The sequence below is a fragment of the Girardinichthys multiradiatus genome, chromosome 8 (genome assembly GCF_021462225.1).
Source record: "Girardinichthys multiradiatus isolate DD_20200921_A chromosome 8, DD_fGirMul_XY1, whole genome shotgun sequence".
NCBI lineage: Eukaryota > Metazoa > Chordata > Actinopteri > Cyprinodontiformes > Goodeidae > Girardinichthys > Girardinichthys multiradiatus.
In genome coordinates, this window is record NC_061801.1 from 33837415 (window position 1) to 33854338 (window position 16924).

The 16924-nt window shown below is 37.5% G+C and overlaps 2 protein-coding genes across 2 annotated transcripts; one reads left to right on the plus strand and one right to left on the minus strand.

Moving 5' to 3' along the window:
* Window positions 1-883: 883 nt before the first annotated feature.
* LOC124872100 (phospholipase A2-like) lies at window positions 884-3588 on the plus strand. Its single transcript, XM_047371781.1, has 4 exons — window positions 884-1027; window positions 1831-1978; window positions 2074-2207; window positions 2731-3588. The coding sequence occupies exons 1-4, from the start codon at window positions 979-981 to the stop codon at window positions 2847-2849; spliced, it is 450 nt and encodes a 149-aa protein (XP_047227737.1). The 5' UTR covers window positions 884-978; the 3' UTR covers window positions 2850-3588.
* Window positions 3589-8240: 4652 nt separating this feature from the next.
* On the minus strand, window positions 8241-11952 carry ppp1r3c2a (protein phosphatase 1 regulatory subunit 3C2, duplicate a). Its single transcript, XM_047371780.1, has 3 exons — window positions 11402-11952; window positions 11218-11295; window positions 8241-10277 (listed from the first exon to the last, which is right to left on the minus strand). Exons 2-3 carry the CDS (start codon window positions 11229-11231, stop codon window positions 9326-9328), a joined length of 966 nt encoding a protein of 321 aa, XP_047227736.1. The 5' UTR covers window positions 11232-11295; window positions 11402-11952; the 3' UTR covers window positions 8241-9325.
* Window positions 11953-16924: the final 4972 nt, after the last annotated feature.

Sequence of the window (16924 nt, forward strand, 5' to 3'; positions counted from 1 at the left end):
TAGAAACACCGTCTCTTCTTGGGGAATCACTGGCTTTCTGCAGAAGCTTAGACAGAAAGGTTAAGGTGACTAGTCTTATTTCTCCGCCAGGATATGGTTGTTGGATGCACAAACAACAGGCCGTACTTAACTTTTTGGTTGCAAGGTACTTCTAAGAAGTAGTCTAACTCGACCAGCGGAGTCAGACATCCACAAGTTTTGTAGATCTATGACATCACAGGGATATCAGCTGTGACTCCTCCTTCTTACAAGCCTTCTTGAAAATTCTAGGATTCTGAGTTTTTACTAGTCTGTTTTGTTTGGGTAGTTCAGTCCTTGTTTAATCCCATAGCTGGGGCACAACAAATGTTATTATAAATCTGCCAGAGGTATGAATAATTTCTGGCTTGACTATATATTATTTACAGGTTTCATAGAAATTTGTCATGAAAATGTGTGCATCAGTTATGGTACTTTTGGTATGGTGGTAGATCTTATAGGTCATTTCAACCACATGCACAAACATGGACAAGAGTTTGTGTCATCTTGTAAAAAGAATCTCCCTTTGAGTCTATTTCCCCTTAAATGTTGAATAATTGGACAGCCAAAAGAATGAATATGTTGATAATAAAGAAGTACTTGTACACATAATTAACAAACGCTTACTGTTCTACAAACTACTTTCATTTAATTTTATTCATAATTTGTAAGCAAGAATTATATTGCCATCTTGATAAATCAGCTATGAGTTTCTATGATGTAATGGCCGGACGACTGAACTTAACCACAAGGGTAAGGGGTTAGGGTTGGATATACAAGCTCGCATGGTGTGAGAATGCGTTTTAACCTTTGCATATGCTCGTTTGTGTTGAGTGTCAGAGTGCGTGTGACCCTGTGCTGTATGGACAGCTGACATCCAAGGACCCACACCTGATGTTTATAAAGGGACTTCATGTTTGAGTGAAAGTCACTCTGTGGTTGAACCATCTCACTAACAGGATGAATGCCTTTCAGACTGTCTTCATCTTGGCTGTTGGTCTCTCTGTAGGTGAGTACAACTCCACAGAAATTACAAAACTGCAAAAGTATTTATACCCCCTTCATTTTTCCCTATTTTATAAAAATATAACCCAAAACAATGTATTTTATTGGATTTGTATGCGATAACCAATGGTATTTAGAGCCCTGTGTATTTTATTGCACATCCACATTTTTATTTTTTTTTGCAATTACTGGGAAATAGCTTAAGCTCAGTCAAATTAGATGGAGATCATCTGTGAACAGCAATTTTCAAATATTACCACAGATCCTGAATTAGATCTGGATCTACACTGTCGCAGCAAAAGGAAATGCTGCCACCACAATGTTTCATCCTACCACACACAAACACATACAGTGCTGTGAGAAAGTATTTTCCCCATACAAATCTGCCTTGTCCTTGCTGAAGAAATGCTCTGTAGTGCTTTTCTGCAAGACAACACGTCTGGTACATATATTACAAAGAGAGAACAACATTAAATTGCTCACTGGTTGACTCTATTCACTGATAAGGTGATTGGTGGTACTGGATTTTATTTAGAGCTTTCTGAGTAGCAGGGCTGAACACACAATTGTAATCTAATTTCTTCAGATTTTTATTTGTGAAAAATGTGCAGAAATGTCAATGTTTTTCCTTCCACTTAACAGTCATGTGCTACTTTTTGTTGGTCCATCACCTGAAGTCCAGATAAAATACATTGAAGTATATGGTTGGTAATATGCCAAACTGAAAAAAATGTAAAGGTTTTGAGTATTTTTTACCATAAATATGCAAATGTAAGCCTACAATAATACCCTGTTATATTCCTGCAGCCCATTCATTCGACTACAAGGCTCTCTACCAGTTCAGGAACATGATCCTGTGTATGATGCCAAATAGCTGGCCTGCTCTTGACTACTCCGACTATGGCTGCTACTGTGGATACGGAGGCTCTGGCTCACCCGTTGATGACCTGGATAGGTCATTATTTAGGCCACCACATAGTAACAATATATATAAATAATTGAAGCTTGTTCAACAAATTGCTATGCTTGCCACTTTGTTTTTTCATACAGGTGCTGCCAGGTTCACGACCAATGTTACAGTGATGCAAGGCAGCATCCTGCGTGCTGGCCCATCCTGGACAACCCTTATACTGAAATCTACGACTACACCTGTGATAAGGATAACAAAAAGATCACTTGTACAAGTAAGTTGGCTTAATTTTTTTATGATTATTTCAGATTTGCTGATTTTCAGTCCTTTTAGAGTGAGATTTAAGTTTTTCCTCCAGTTCTCCCTCCTTCACTTTACCCTGACAGATCTCATTCCAAGAGGGAAAAGTGCCTGCAACTCAAAGCAAAGCACTTTTTTCCACACTGCTGTTTCTTATTGTTATTGTACAGTTACAGAGTTATAATTTTAACTTTTTTGATTGGCAGACTGAGGTTTGCTGCTTTTAAAGTACAAACTGCAATGATTGTATGTATGCAAACCTTGCACTTTAACACTGATAATTAACTTTTATTAAAAGCCTAGAATTTATTAAGAGCTTGTCAGTCTCTCAAATGCCTAAACAAGGGAATTTTATGGCTGAGTTTTCTTTTTTATTTTCTCAGTTAATCATTGTCTGATCATAACATTTTCTTGATTATCTGAAATATGTAAGTGCGTATAGAACTTGTTTATCCTCTGATCATTAAAGACTAAAGCCAATGCTTTCTCTCATTTAGACAAAAATAACGAGTGTGAGATGTTCATCTGCGAGTGCGACAGGAATGCTGCCGAGTGTTTCAGCAGATCAGAGTGGATCCCCGAGCACGAGCACCTGCCAAGTGACCGATGTCAGTAAAGTCCGGCACAAACAGTTGCATCAAGCAAAGAGTATTTACCTCAACAAGTAATCCATTTGCAGACTGATATTTTTCTCTCATTCTGAATTACAATGACCTTACAGGATCATTTACTAATGGTATGATTTATGCACAGCCTTTTAAGCATCCATCATTTGTCTATGATTTATGTCTCTAGTTGGGCTTACAGCTGTTATATTGTATATCATCTTGTTTACCTTTAGCCACCTATGAGTGATTGTTATTCAATTTTAAGTGCGGTACTTCTTCAGGCAATAGAGAGCGCTGTTCTTCACCTTTTACTATAGCTTGGAGGAAAACAGGGAAAGGTGTTCAGTTGGTCCACAACAGCTGCTCTTTTCACTTCATGAAATATTAATAAAAATAATGAATGGCTTTTTAACAGAGGAAGAAAAGTTGTTTTTTATGCTTGCCTAAATGCTCTGAGTTTTCAGGGTCACATGTGGTTGATAAATGGTAAACCAGGTTTTATATAAATAATCTGTTCTTGTGTCTTCTTGGTGCTTCCCAGTTGATTACATGTTGCTTGCAGCTTAATCTTTATCTTTGCTTAAACTGACAACAAACTTTAGGAGGTTTACTCTTCTAAATTAAATTGTCAATATTTGAATCATAAATTATGGGCATCAACAGGAGGAACTGCAACTGAAAGGAAGATTCACATGAGATTTTGGTCACTATCCAGTCGGTTTGGCAAATAAACACAAATTAACTCATTGCTGCTTATCATCCATGTCAGTGTATCACCTGTTTTAACAATCCACTGCTTGCACTTTCTGATTCACTGCTAAGCCTGCAACGCACTGAATCACTCTTTAAGGCAGTTTTTCAGACAATGCGTAAGCTCAGAAAGTGGTAGTTGGCTTCTGGCAATGCCCCAACTGAGGCAGCTGCTAGCTGAAAGATAAAATGAGGAGAATGACACAGACACTGACAAAGAGAGATAATAGGCCAACGAACGTTTCACCAGTTATGCCTCATGTATGTATTTTGCTGTTATGGCAACTAAAACTGCCAGTATATCGCAGCATCCAGACTGATCATTTAGGAAAAATCCTAACTAAAACGTTAAACAAAAATATGAAACTTGTTCCATGTACAAATTTTAAGTTGGAAACACTCCCTGAATTTAATAATTTATCTGTAGTTTACATGCAAACCCACAGTGTATGGGTGTTTCTTGCTGGTAAAAATGGGTAATACTGCACACAAACATACCGCTGGGATATAACTAGGTTGTCTTCATACCCCTGACATATTTATTTTACATTAAAACCGCAAACGTCAGTGTAATTTATTAAGATTTCAAGTGATAGATCAACACAAAGTATTGCATAATTGTGAAGTGGAAGGAAAATCTTCATGATTTTCAAACTATTTACAAATAAAAATGTAAAAAGTGTGGTGTGTATTTATGTACAGGTCCCTTTACTCTAAAAACCCTAAATACAATTCAGTGCCATAAGTGGCCCTCAGAAGTCATAACTAGAATCTTCTTTTGTGCAGTTTAATCTGGTCTAGAAACTACTGTGTGGCAGAAAAGTATGCACCTCACATTACACACAATTCCCACAGTGGATCCTGGTGGTAGCGTTATGCATGGGGGATGCTTCTTCAGCAGAGGCAGGAAAGCTTATCATGGATGGTACTGAATGACCAGCCTCCCACCCGCCCTGTAAAGGAATCCAGGAAGAAAATCTATTACAGGCAACAAATTACATTTGAGACTGCCATTGGGATTCACATTCCAACAGGACAATAATCTAACTTACTACATACTTTAAAATATATATATATATATTCAGTTCACTCCTTGGTATTTTTAACTTTAGACATCTGTCCCTTTGGAAAATTTTAGAGCAGGGATGTCCAACACAGGTCCTCAACAGCAACAGGTTTTAAATGTTTCATTAGAAGGCTTTCGAAAGACCTGCTAATGAATAATTCCTTTGATTCAAGTGTTTTGAATCAGAGTAAAATCTACAACATTTAAGACACCAGCCCTTGAGGAATGATGTTAGGAATCACTGTTTTAGAGAATGAATAACTGGCTTCATTGTTCTTCATGTAAAACACACAAGCTTATTTTCCTAAATTTCACTGTTTATTATTGTTATTGGGACCTTCTCAGGTTGATTTTTAGGTCCAAATCTTAAAAATCACTAAGTTCTATTACCAGGTAGTTATTGACCGATAACACGTGTTGACTTACCATATAGGCAAAGGTAGGCAAGTGCCTAAGGGCCCCTAGCCAGTAAGGGGCCCCGCTGGTTGCGTGACAATACTCATGCATTAGTTATGCTTCTTCGAGATAAAATTATTACAATTTACAATCAAAACAATGGCAAAAAACACGATAAAATGCATGATCAACTTCTGCTGCACCCTGTTCTCATATCATGTTTGCCCTGCGATGGACTGGCGACCTGTCCAGGGTGTATCCTGCCTCTCGCCCATAGATTGCTGGAGATAGGCACCAGCTCTCCCGTGACCCACTATGGAATAAGCGGTAGAAAATGACTGACTGACTGACTGACCTGTTCTCATACTAAAATGGACTACCGGTATTCTGTTTTCATCACATAAAAAAAATCCAGGAAATGGAGTGTGCTTGAGTAAGAAAAATACTTACACATTGGGCCATTGCAAGTGAGTGCTGAAGAACAACAGGACAAGGAGGAGGATTCACATGATTTACAGCTAAAAAAACGTATTATTTTATTTTACTTCTTATACAAGTGTCTCTCTTGCCTGGATATCTTGCTGTAATCCTTCACCAACTCCGGTTCCCTGTCCACACCTGCAATGGGCCACTGTTAGGATCTGCTTCCAAATACCACCTCTATCAAACACATTGACCTTTCTACAGTGCTCTAACAAGTATGCCCTGTCATAGGAGCATCTAGTATGTTTCTAAAAGAATTGTGATATACAGTTAGAAAAATATGCAAATTTAGGAATATATTATATTTTTACTATATTGTTCACCTCTACCCTGTCATTATTAGTTTGTACACAGTTAGTGGTGTTGACTTTTATTATAATAAGAAAACAAAGGTATTCCCAACGTATTAGTGTCTTTTTACAATAGGAATTTGCTGCTGCCTGGTTAACAGTATTCCTGAATGAAAATTGTGGTAGGCCTACAGACCAGGGGGCGGGCCCCTTCAGAAAGGTATGCCTGGGGCCCCAAAATGGCTAAGTCCGCCACTGAAACAGCACTGTACCAACCTCCTAATAAATCATAGTAAACACAGAGTAAAGCTATCTATGGTGGACTTACATTGTTTGACACATTGGATGAGTGGCTCCAACTAGTTACATCTGATTATTTCCTACCAGCTTACTTTGCAGGTCTCCTTACTTTTCTGTCAGTAACCTTACTCTGACTCAGAAGTTTCCACGGTACCTGAGATGCATGCATTTTATAAAAGGCTTTAGTGATCCACATTCCCTGTCTGAAGATAGGAAAATGTTTTGACCACCAACAAACAACCACAAAAAAAAATGTGCTTCATCTGTGAATCAGTAAGCTTAATTTTGGTACATGTGTTCTTACCCCCGCAGGTCTCCTTGTGGTTTGGTTAGCAATTTACTTTTGTTCTGCAACACTTTGGCTGTTGTTAAATGAAACAATTAGTGGTTTGGTCAGTTCTCAATTTTTTTTATTTAAACCTTCATTACAAGCTATCCTGTTTCAGCTCTCCTCCACAGGTATGCTACAAATTTTGCTTTTATGCTTTTAAAAATGTCCTCTACTCATGCACAACATACACCACTGATTTCACATTTCATATTAGACATTTTATTTTTTAACTTAATTAGAACAAAATAATTTAATATATCAAAATCTTAGAATCTTTATACATGGTGTGCCTCCCTTTTTGTTGTGTCTTTTGAGCCGGGTTGTAGCACACATAAATCCTGTCAAAAATACCACATGCCAATAAACAGCGCTAGTTCAACTCAAACATTAAAGTTCAAGTTTGGTGCAGCTTGGTAATGACAAACACAAGAAAGATCCTGCATCAGGCACTGTTTCAGAAATCACAACTTAAAGTAGTGTATGTCTTGTTGGAGCCAGGCACCTAAACTGTATACTAACCTGTGTTTCACTGTTAAAAACAAAAGATAGTTTCCCACTTTCAGTCTGGTCAAGATTTAATCAATGGTGAAGGTTTAGAGGACAGTCTTTCAGGCATTTTTATATTATTTTGGAAGTACAGTTGTATGGACGGTAATTAAAAGTCACTGATGTGAATGAAATGTAATCAATCTCCCAAATAAATAAGCTTGCATTAAAATCTGCAATTAATTATGGTTAGCTACAAATATTGTGGTGATTAATCACAGGTTTAAATTGCTTGACAGCAATACAGTAAACACCCCAGAGTGCCTTTGTTTACTGTGGGTGTCTAATATTGCTGAATTTGTTGCTTAAGTGCACTAGTACCAAAGGGATGCTTCAGGGTGCCCCTGAGACACTGCAGAATGTGACCATTCCTTATTTGTTTCCGTTTTGATTTGTTTGTACAGGTTTGTGATGACTGTTTTATGTGACATTTAATGATGTATATATCTGGGTTTTAACTGATTGCCCAAATAAATGTGTTAAAGACACATAACTTCTGAGAACACTTCATTTCATAGTAACAACAGCTTAAGTCACACATGTTCTATTTGTATCTATTTTGGAAAGAGCTTTCTGAATGTGTTAAAGCAGTAATGTTGAATAAAACCAACTGCATGCACATAGCTACAAGAATGAAACTTATGTATCCTCTTTTAGTGCTTAAGATAGTAGAGCTGGGTTAGATAGCATGAAGTACAAGGCCTTGCAGAATTATTACCCTTGTACCCTTGTGTTCAGCCTATTTCACTCTTATACCCATAAAGGGATCCCATTGCTTTCATTACTCATCTAATTGTTAAATACAGCCTGCATATGTGGTTTATTTTCTGTATAAATACTGGAGAGACCATATATCCCATCTGGCCGGAGAATGCCTTGGGATGTTCCAGAATGAGCTGGAGGATGTCACTGGGGAGAGGGATGTCTGGGATTTCCTACTTGACCTGTTGCCCCATGTCCCAGTCTTGGAAAGCAGAAGACGATCAGAATCAGCTTTATTGCCAAGTTCGTACATACAACAAACAAGGAATTTGACTCTGGTACACTTTGCACTCTGGGTTGTTTTTTTTGTTGTTGTTTTGTATTTGCATTATAAGATATATTCTGCATATATCTTTATGTCCTTAAATACATATATACAATATACACATATACAAGGTGGAATTGCGACTTCAGTATGAGGTTGTTTGGTACTCTATTAGATGTTCATCAGAGAAACAGCCTGGGGGAAGAAACTGTCTCTGTGGCGGCTGGTTTTAGTAAACAAAACCAAACATGGATGGATGGATGGAATTAATTTAAAGTTTGCCACAAGCCATAAAGGGTACACAATGTGGAAGAAGGCACACTGATCAAATTAGACCAAAATGGACATTTCTGGCCTAAAAGCCCAACACTTTGGTCAGTTGATGGCAGGATTAATGAAGGGTAATCACTGAAGAAAACCTGTTTGAAGTTACAAAAGACTAGAGAATTAATCTTTACAGACTCTCTCAGTCCAATCTGAGCTTGAGCTGCTTTGCAATGATAAATAGGCATATATTTCAGTATTTAAATGTACAAAGCTGATACAGACATATCAATCTTGCAGTGCAGCTGTAATTGCAGACAAAGGTGTCTGTGCAGAATGTTATCTCAGGGGTGCTGAATAAAAAGATATTTCAAACTTTTCATTTTTATTTGTAAAATAAATATTGTTATGAAGACCATGCATCACTTCCCCTCAAACAAATGACAAACTGTGTAAAGGTTCAAGTAAATGAAAACAGATCTAGTACAAAATTTCAGTTGATACTAAAAAGCTGTAGCCTGAAAGGAAAAAAAAGCGAAGAACACAGAAGTGTGACCTCGGTGGAATGGAACTAGAGTGGCAGGAACCTTCTCACTGTGGTTGCTATGATGCACAATAATGACTCCACCCTTTCCTGTAAACACAAGTCCACACATAAGCTAAAGTATTTGCCAAACCAGTTGTCTAAAGTACAACATGTAACAACTCCAAGAATCTTGTAGCCAAGGGAGTGTTGAGAACATGTTCTTCATGTTCCAAACTGTTTTCCCAGAAGATCTTTTAGCTTTGCTGACTTTTTCTGTCTGGTGTGACACAGCAGATTAAAACACAACAGAAATCTGAGCCAATGTGGATTCTTAGTTGCATCAACATGTAAAAAGACCTTACTTCAGCAGTAGTTGAAATAACTTTTTGTGGATCCAGAATTTAATAAAACATTATTTACATTATAGCAGGGTATTTTTTCTCTGGAGTGACAGTTATGTTTACATACCATAATGTTGGATGTTTTACACCATACACCAGAGTGGTTAATGGAATGCATACTTAAGTGCCCCCAATGTTCTGCTGCTTAGCAAATGACTTTGGAGATACTTCAGATCATGACAGTTTTGAAGACAAGAAGACAACTGTGAACAGACAGGTGGCTTGTATTTTGAAAGCAAGGGGTAAAAACTCTTAGTGTAGACTTTGCCAGCACATGATCTAGCTTTTTCCTCAATCACTTTGTAATTCTGTCCCATATTGTCATCCCAGTGAAGAGCAGAGTTATGCCCTGGGCTGAATGTGAAGCAGAACTCCATTCGCTCATTTTGGTCTGTTTTTTGGGGCAGGTTTACTTCAAAGTAAAACACATCTACATCAAGGCCATGGCAAAGCCTGTGCTCCAAGAATTTACAGGGAATGTCTTTGTGGCTCATCCATGAGTCATAAGTCACTTTTATATATACTGTCTTTTTTTGGCTACTATGGAAAACACACACTTCACCACTCAAGGTGCTCTCTGAAACGTTGCAGCTCTCCATTTGTATGCACGTCTTTTGCAGATGTGCAACAAATTTTTCAAGTTCCTTTGTAGGCTGAGGGAAACCCAGCCGAAACCTGGGGAGCAGCAATTTATTTGCAGGATTTTGTTGGCCTTCCAAATGGCGTGGACATTGTCTCTTGGGAGTGGGGGAGTAGGGCTCAGGGGTAAATAGATGCTCAACAGTTAACGGCAGTCCCAAGTCATCTGCGAACACCACACGTTTCCCGTGCACTCTGGAGTTCTTCTTGCAGAAACAGCTTTGTGGCATTGTAGGTACACAAGATGAGGAGAAATGCACAGAGCGAAGGCTTGTCCTTTGAGGATAGTCAGTCGGTGGACAAAAACGCTGTGCGGGTTTCAGAGGAGTCCTAATCAGTGACTGATAAAGAAACTGCCGCTGACCCATGCACGCTGACAGACTGTCCAGTTCTACCACAGGATGGGGTTGAAGAACTCTGAGAAGATTCAAAAGGACCATGATTACAAAGATGATCAGTGTGACTTTCAGTATCATCATATTTGTGTAAATGCCTCCTAAATGTACTGTGATCAGGCATAAAAAAATGACAACCTGTCTAATAATGTGTTAGTTCTCTGACCCGATAAGGCATGGGCAGCAATAGACCCCTGAAGATTAAGGCGTTCATGGACTGAACTAGTATGTACAACAATTCAAAAAAAGGAATTTTAAGGCCAAGTCAAGACCTTTAACTTGTTATTGTGAAAAAAAAAAAAATATATATATATATTATTAGTAGCTTCAAACCATTTGGGTTTATGGCAAGTCTATTATTTTGCTAAAAGATCACACAGCCATCAGAGAATACCATTTAAATAAAAAGCATACAACAATTCTTAGGTACACATGAAAGTAGCATTCACATGTATGTCACGACCTAGGTTTTCCCAGCAGAACTTTGCTCAAAGCATCACACAGCCTTCCCCTGATTGCCCGCTTCCGACACATTTCACTTAGAACTAATGTTAAATTCTTCAGAGGTTTGAGCTACAGCAACTTGTCTGTTGCATCAGACTACACAGGCCAGCCTTTGCACTCCACATGCATCAATGTGTGTTAGCCATGAATCTGTTGCTATTTCACTGCTGTTCCTTTCTTGGGCCCCTTTTGATAGATACTGAAGACTCCAGACCAGGCACACCCCACAAGAGCGGCAGTTTTGGAGATGCTCTGACCCATTTACCTAGCAGCCACAATTTTTTTTTTAGTGAAACTAGCTCCGATCCTTACATTTGTCCTCATCAAATTTCTGACGAAAAGCCATATATATCTCACCTAGTATCAGGTACCATGATATAACCATAATCAATTATTTACTTCACCTTTAGTGATCTTAATGTTTTGTCTGATCACTGTAGGTGTAAACAGTAACTTACCTGGAACTACTCATTTTCTCACTGCAGATTGTCACTCTTTATTTCTACAGGATGAAGACTGAGATAATCCAGTTTGATCTGCAATCAAAAACAAATACAGAAAGTCAGAATACAGGCTATTACTACAGTGAAAGATAAACATCCAACCAACAATGTAAGTTTTAGTGTATGATAATATACTCACATATTGAAACGTAACATGTGGTTCCTCAGGTTGATGAGATAGAAAAGATGAAGACGAATGTGCAGGCAGGCTGTCTCTACTCTGTCTGGAATCTGTGATTTGAGTTTGGGAATAAAAAAAGGAGCATGGTCTGTGACATCACATCTGCCCACAGCTGAAGTTCAACCCATCAAACGAAGCTACCTTGTTTCTGTGCCCGCCTACCAGGGCTGTTGAATGAGCTGAACATGCTGAGAACTGTCCTTTTACAGAATCTTTCTGAGATAGCACCATGGATTTAGGTGAAAATATAAATTCCAGTTCAAACTATTTCAGCATTTTTGTTTTTGTTTTTTTCAAAACAGATTGAAGTTCTTAGCAATAATAAATGTTAACTATGAATTTGTTTAAATGTAAAGGTAAACATTGTCAAAGAGTGTATTGAAAGCAAACCACACTGTGATCTTTAAGTTATTAGTTATGATTTTGGAACTGCTATTTGTGCTTCATTCCAATTTGTTTAGTTTTCTTTGTGTAGTAGATTTGCACTTCCATGTGAACCTGCAACTGTGCCTTTTCTTCTGACCTTGTTTGTATTCTCAAATGCTTGAACCACTGGCAACTACCCTTTCTTCATTTTTAAGCATTTTTAAGCAATGTATATGTTTTTGTCTCTTTTTTAACATAGCTTTTATTTAAATTAGCATTTTGCATGGAAATCAAGGTAAAAAAGATTCTATTTGATTGCAAATGAATGTGATAAGTACACATTAGGTGCACAACTGTACTTTGTTTTGTGCCAGAAACTTGTAAAGTTTCGCAAACACCTCTGGCCTGTCCTTATTTCTTCTTTGCCTTTTATCGCAGTTTTCATTGCTTATATTGTTACATTACACAGGGCCAGAGCTGCAATGGAATTGCATAGATTTCTTAATCCAGACCTAAATCCGATTGAGAATCAGTGGTAAGACTTTTTCAGGTACTGTAAAGTGTAGATTTATTCAGTGTTGCAAACAATGCTTCCCTAACTCAGTTAAAATTTTGATTTATTTATTTATTTGACCTATTTATGATCACAGAATCAAAATTATTTCTGGAAAAAAAAACTCAGATTAATAGGAGTTTATAGGCAATATATGGCTTACCTTACACAAGAAACATACTTCTTTAACTAGGTTGGCTGTAGTCAGTTTATATGGATCAGAAAATCTTTCTGTATTGGTTCTTGTTGAGGAAGCTAGTTTTGACTTATCAACCCATAAACTCCACCAAATCTTTTCTTACGTATTTCAAACCATACCATGATAAACATGAAACTGATAGATGCCACTGAAACAGGTCATTGAAGCTAAGTTATTGGTGCATATTTCAGTGTGAGTCAAGAACAGGGTGGATACAAATTAACGATACTGCCAAACCTTTAGTTCAAAGAACTAGATTTGTGTGAACATGCAGTCAACTAACCTATCTGTTGCATTATCTTGTTTTTTTTTATTTTTGTATCCCTGTTAGTTAGCCCCAATTCATCCAGTAAGTGTAACATACCTGGGGTCAGTTTGCAGGAGGAGCTGTGTTGGCTTAGATACCTGGCTCTGACTGTTCCCAGTCATATCTCTATTCTATTTTGGCAAGAGGCCAAACTGAATGTTACAGGGGATCGCTGCAGCAAGTTCTTTGCCCTCTCACTGCCTCTCACTTTCATTACAATGACAATGTTTAGATACCTGAGGCTGGGTTTGAGTAACCACACAGGCCTCAGCAGGTTTTCTACAAATGAAAGTTTCTACTTTTCTATGTTTAAAAGAAAAGGAAACTTCCAAAAAAGAAAGCAAAAAATCTTGACACACAAAATTAACCTTTTCATATACTAAAACATAGGTATAAAACAATCAAGGCAAGTTTGTCTGAATGTTATTGCCATGACATCCCCAAGTGTGTTCCTAGGTCTTTATGATGCTGTTTGTTCATCAGTGTCCTCCAAAATACATCAGAGGCCTTCATAGAACAGCTACATATGTACAAACATAATACTGAACAAGTGGACTATTAAATAGGTAGGCTTCTCAAAGCATCAGTTGCACTGAATGTTGTTTTTGGGTATCACAATAAAGAGGATGAATACAAACACACACCACGCTTTTCAGATTTTAGTATTTTGTAAAGAGTTTTGAAAACCATGTTTCACAAAATGTACTGCTTTGTGTCAGTCTATCACATAAAATAACCCCAAGAAACAGTTACATTTGTGGTTGTACCCATACAAATTGTGGAAAGGCTCAAGGTATCAGGATTAAAAAAAAAGTTTAGTCACAGTTAATATGGACAAATAAACAAATATGTTCTCTAAAGGGTTACCAAAAAACAGCTTTTTTTTTTTTTTATCTGTGTAATATCTCAAGATAGAAATCTCTGGTATTAAGGGTGTACTGGAGATGATTATCAATGCTTTAATATCTGCAATAGCTTCACTTGTCTCATTAAGAAGGAGACTTGCCATCACCACGTGGTTCAGAACTCTGTGGTAAGGCATATGATGCTTATTTAGGCCTCCCTTAACTGGGATCGAATTATCTTTTACTGGGTAACCCTATCAGAAAATGTTTCTGAGCATGCATCTCTAAGGCTATATTAGAAATAGCACTGATAGAAAAATGCATTTTTAATTGAAACGTTTTTACTTAAACATATATTTCTTCAATAAGCAGAACAGTAATTCAATCCATGAAAAGTGTGTAATTATTTCCTGGTCAATTTATCAGCAGCGTGTGGGTAACGTCATTTATTAAAAATTTGTAAAGTTTTGGTTATGTGCTTTACTTCTTCAGTTATCTACAACCCCTGCCCCGTGCCACCACTCACTGACACTGACTGCTGAAAAACATGAGGCATATACAAGTGTCTGCTGAATGTTGAATCAGTTCAGTCAGACAGCACACCTCATGTCAGTGCACATCACTTGTCTGTCTGTCTAGAGTTCTTCTTTGGTGATGTAATTTCTCTACACCACTAATTTCTATGTAACACATGGTAGGTCTCCCCACTTGGATTCAGACACAGAATACTTTGATAGGAATTATTCCCTTCTAGCCTGGGAAGGCTTTAGAATCACCCAGAATGAACAAGAGGGTGTCACTGGGAAGAGGAATGTCTGGGTTTCCCTTCTGGACTAGTTACCTCCATGATTCAATAAAACATTGGAAGGCAATGGATGGCATTTTATGCACTGATTCAAGATTCAAGAGTCTTCATTGTCATTATGTCGTAATGAAATTTTGCTGAGACACCAGCTCAATAAATACACATGTAGTGCACCTGTAACAATACAGATTTGATTTCTGTTGGAAGTTTCTTAGAAACAGCTACTTGAGTAGGGCTATTTATTTAGGTCTATGCCAATTTATTTTATTTATGAATTTAAAAAATACATTCACAGCACCATAACTGACAAGCATAGTTCATTTTTGTTAATTCAAACTCTGTTCATAATACATTTTAAAAGTTAATACTCTACAAAAAAAAAAATTCAGTATCATATCTATGCCATTTTTCTTTTTAGACGTGTTTCTATTTATCCTTTTTTATTTAACATTTCGGACTACATGCAAAATGCCGTGTGTGGCGGAAATTTACTTACGTCACTCTAAAAACACTTTCCCCACATTGAACCATGGCGGTGGTAGCATTTTGATGTGGGGATGCTTTTCTTCATCAGGTAGTGGAAACTGTTTGGAATTTAATGGGTAGAGGGACTGAGAGAAATGGAAGAAATCTGCTGCAGGAGACCTACAGGGCAGAGGTTCATTGCAGGACAACAACCCTAAACATACAGTGAAAGTTACAAAAAATGGTTTAGATCAAATTGTGTTCTAATTACCATTAATTTCTGTGTAAAACATTATAGGTCCTTTGTGATTTTCTTGTAACAATACAAGCTGGACATCTGTTGATGCCACCTTTTTTATTTATCAACAAGTATCAGTTGTATCACTATCAGTTGAAACGGATACCAAAGCAAAATTTGCAAAAATATTTTTTGAATCATCAGCCATTATTACTTAGAACCCTTGATTCTACACTCACTGCCTCTGTCACTTTCTTCCATTCACAATGTCCTCTCTATTAAATAAAGAATGAGGAACTAGCCTAATGCTTGAGGACAACAGATGAAGTTCAACACGCCTTTCAAGCTTAGACATGAATGTAAAAACCTGTCTATGCAACAGCTGCAATTAATGGATTAGTTTCAAATCACACACACTGACACATGTTCCCATGTGAACTCTGGCCAGACTATTATGTAAGGTATTATCACAGACATATACATTCATGGCCCTTTGTTGTTACTTCTTCTATGGGCCATACGTTACAATACCATCTCACACAGACCGCTTTATCCTTCATGATTACTATAGTTTAGAAATGACACTATAACTATTTCCAGATTCTTGGTATAAAAAAATTGCTTTTATTATATAATTGCTGATGTCATTCCTTCAGATCAGAAAACTGCAAAAATCATAGGCGTTTATATAGGTGTTCACACTTGTTGATGATTAATTAAAGTTATCTAACTCTAACTGACTTGGAGGGGTTTTCCATCAACCCAGCTTGCTTGCCAACAGTTCTTTTTATTTCCCCTGCCAGAAGTACTGGCTGTGCAACAAAATTACTAGTCAGTGCTTTGCCAAAATTATCAGAGCCAGAGAAGAAAACTGCGGTAGCTCCAGTAAGATAGACAAAATAATATTTTCATGGAATGGGGTTGTTTTGTGTAGACCCATGGTTCCCAATCGATGGTACAGGTACCACTGGTGGTCCTTGGGCTGCGTTTTGTGGCAGTCAGGTGTGATTTTGGCGTTATCTGTTTGCCGGGTAAATCTGAAATAACTAAACTATTAAGTAGTGTAATACGGCAAAAAAAGACTTTTGATATTTGTGTATGCAAACACAAAAAGTCCAACTTCTGGACTCATGTTCTTGACTTTCCCTGAGGGTCAACTAATATTACTCTGAGATTTTTAAACTCAAGGCTCAGTTTTTAGACCAATCTTCCATGTTTTATTAATAAGATTTAAAAGAATATGTCTGAAGTTAATGCATTTAGTAAAATTGTAGTTCTTATAAAAAGGCTGCAAATCACTGGTGTAGAGAAACAACCAGCTAAAACAGTGTGATGTTTAAATCTTTTGAGTTTTTATTTTAATTTCCATATAAGAGAAAACAACAAAAAACCAAACAAAAATCAATAAGAAATTCACTTTTGTTGAGGCATTCAGATTGGGCTTTATAACGCCACTAATACAGGTGCATTGAAAATTAAAACATATTGTACAGTATGGGGACTGGTTGTGCAACCACATGCTGTTGGATGTGGTGCTGGTGTCCCATGCAATGTGGTGCTGGGTGTATAGTGTGGTTGTTGTCGAGGTGATCTGAGCTCGTTTGGGGCTAAGGGTGCAGGGATGATGATTAGGGGTTTGTGGTGGGGTGAATATTGCGGTGATGTCTATTGCTGGGACAAGCCTTTGATTTTCTCTCTTTTTG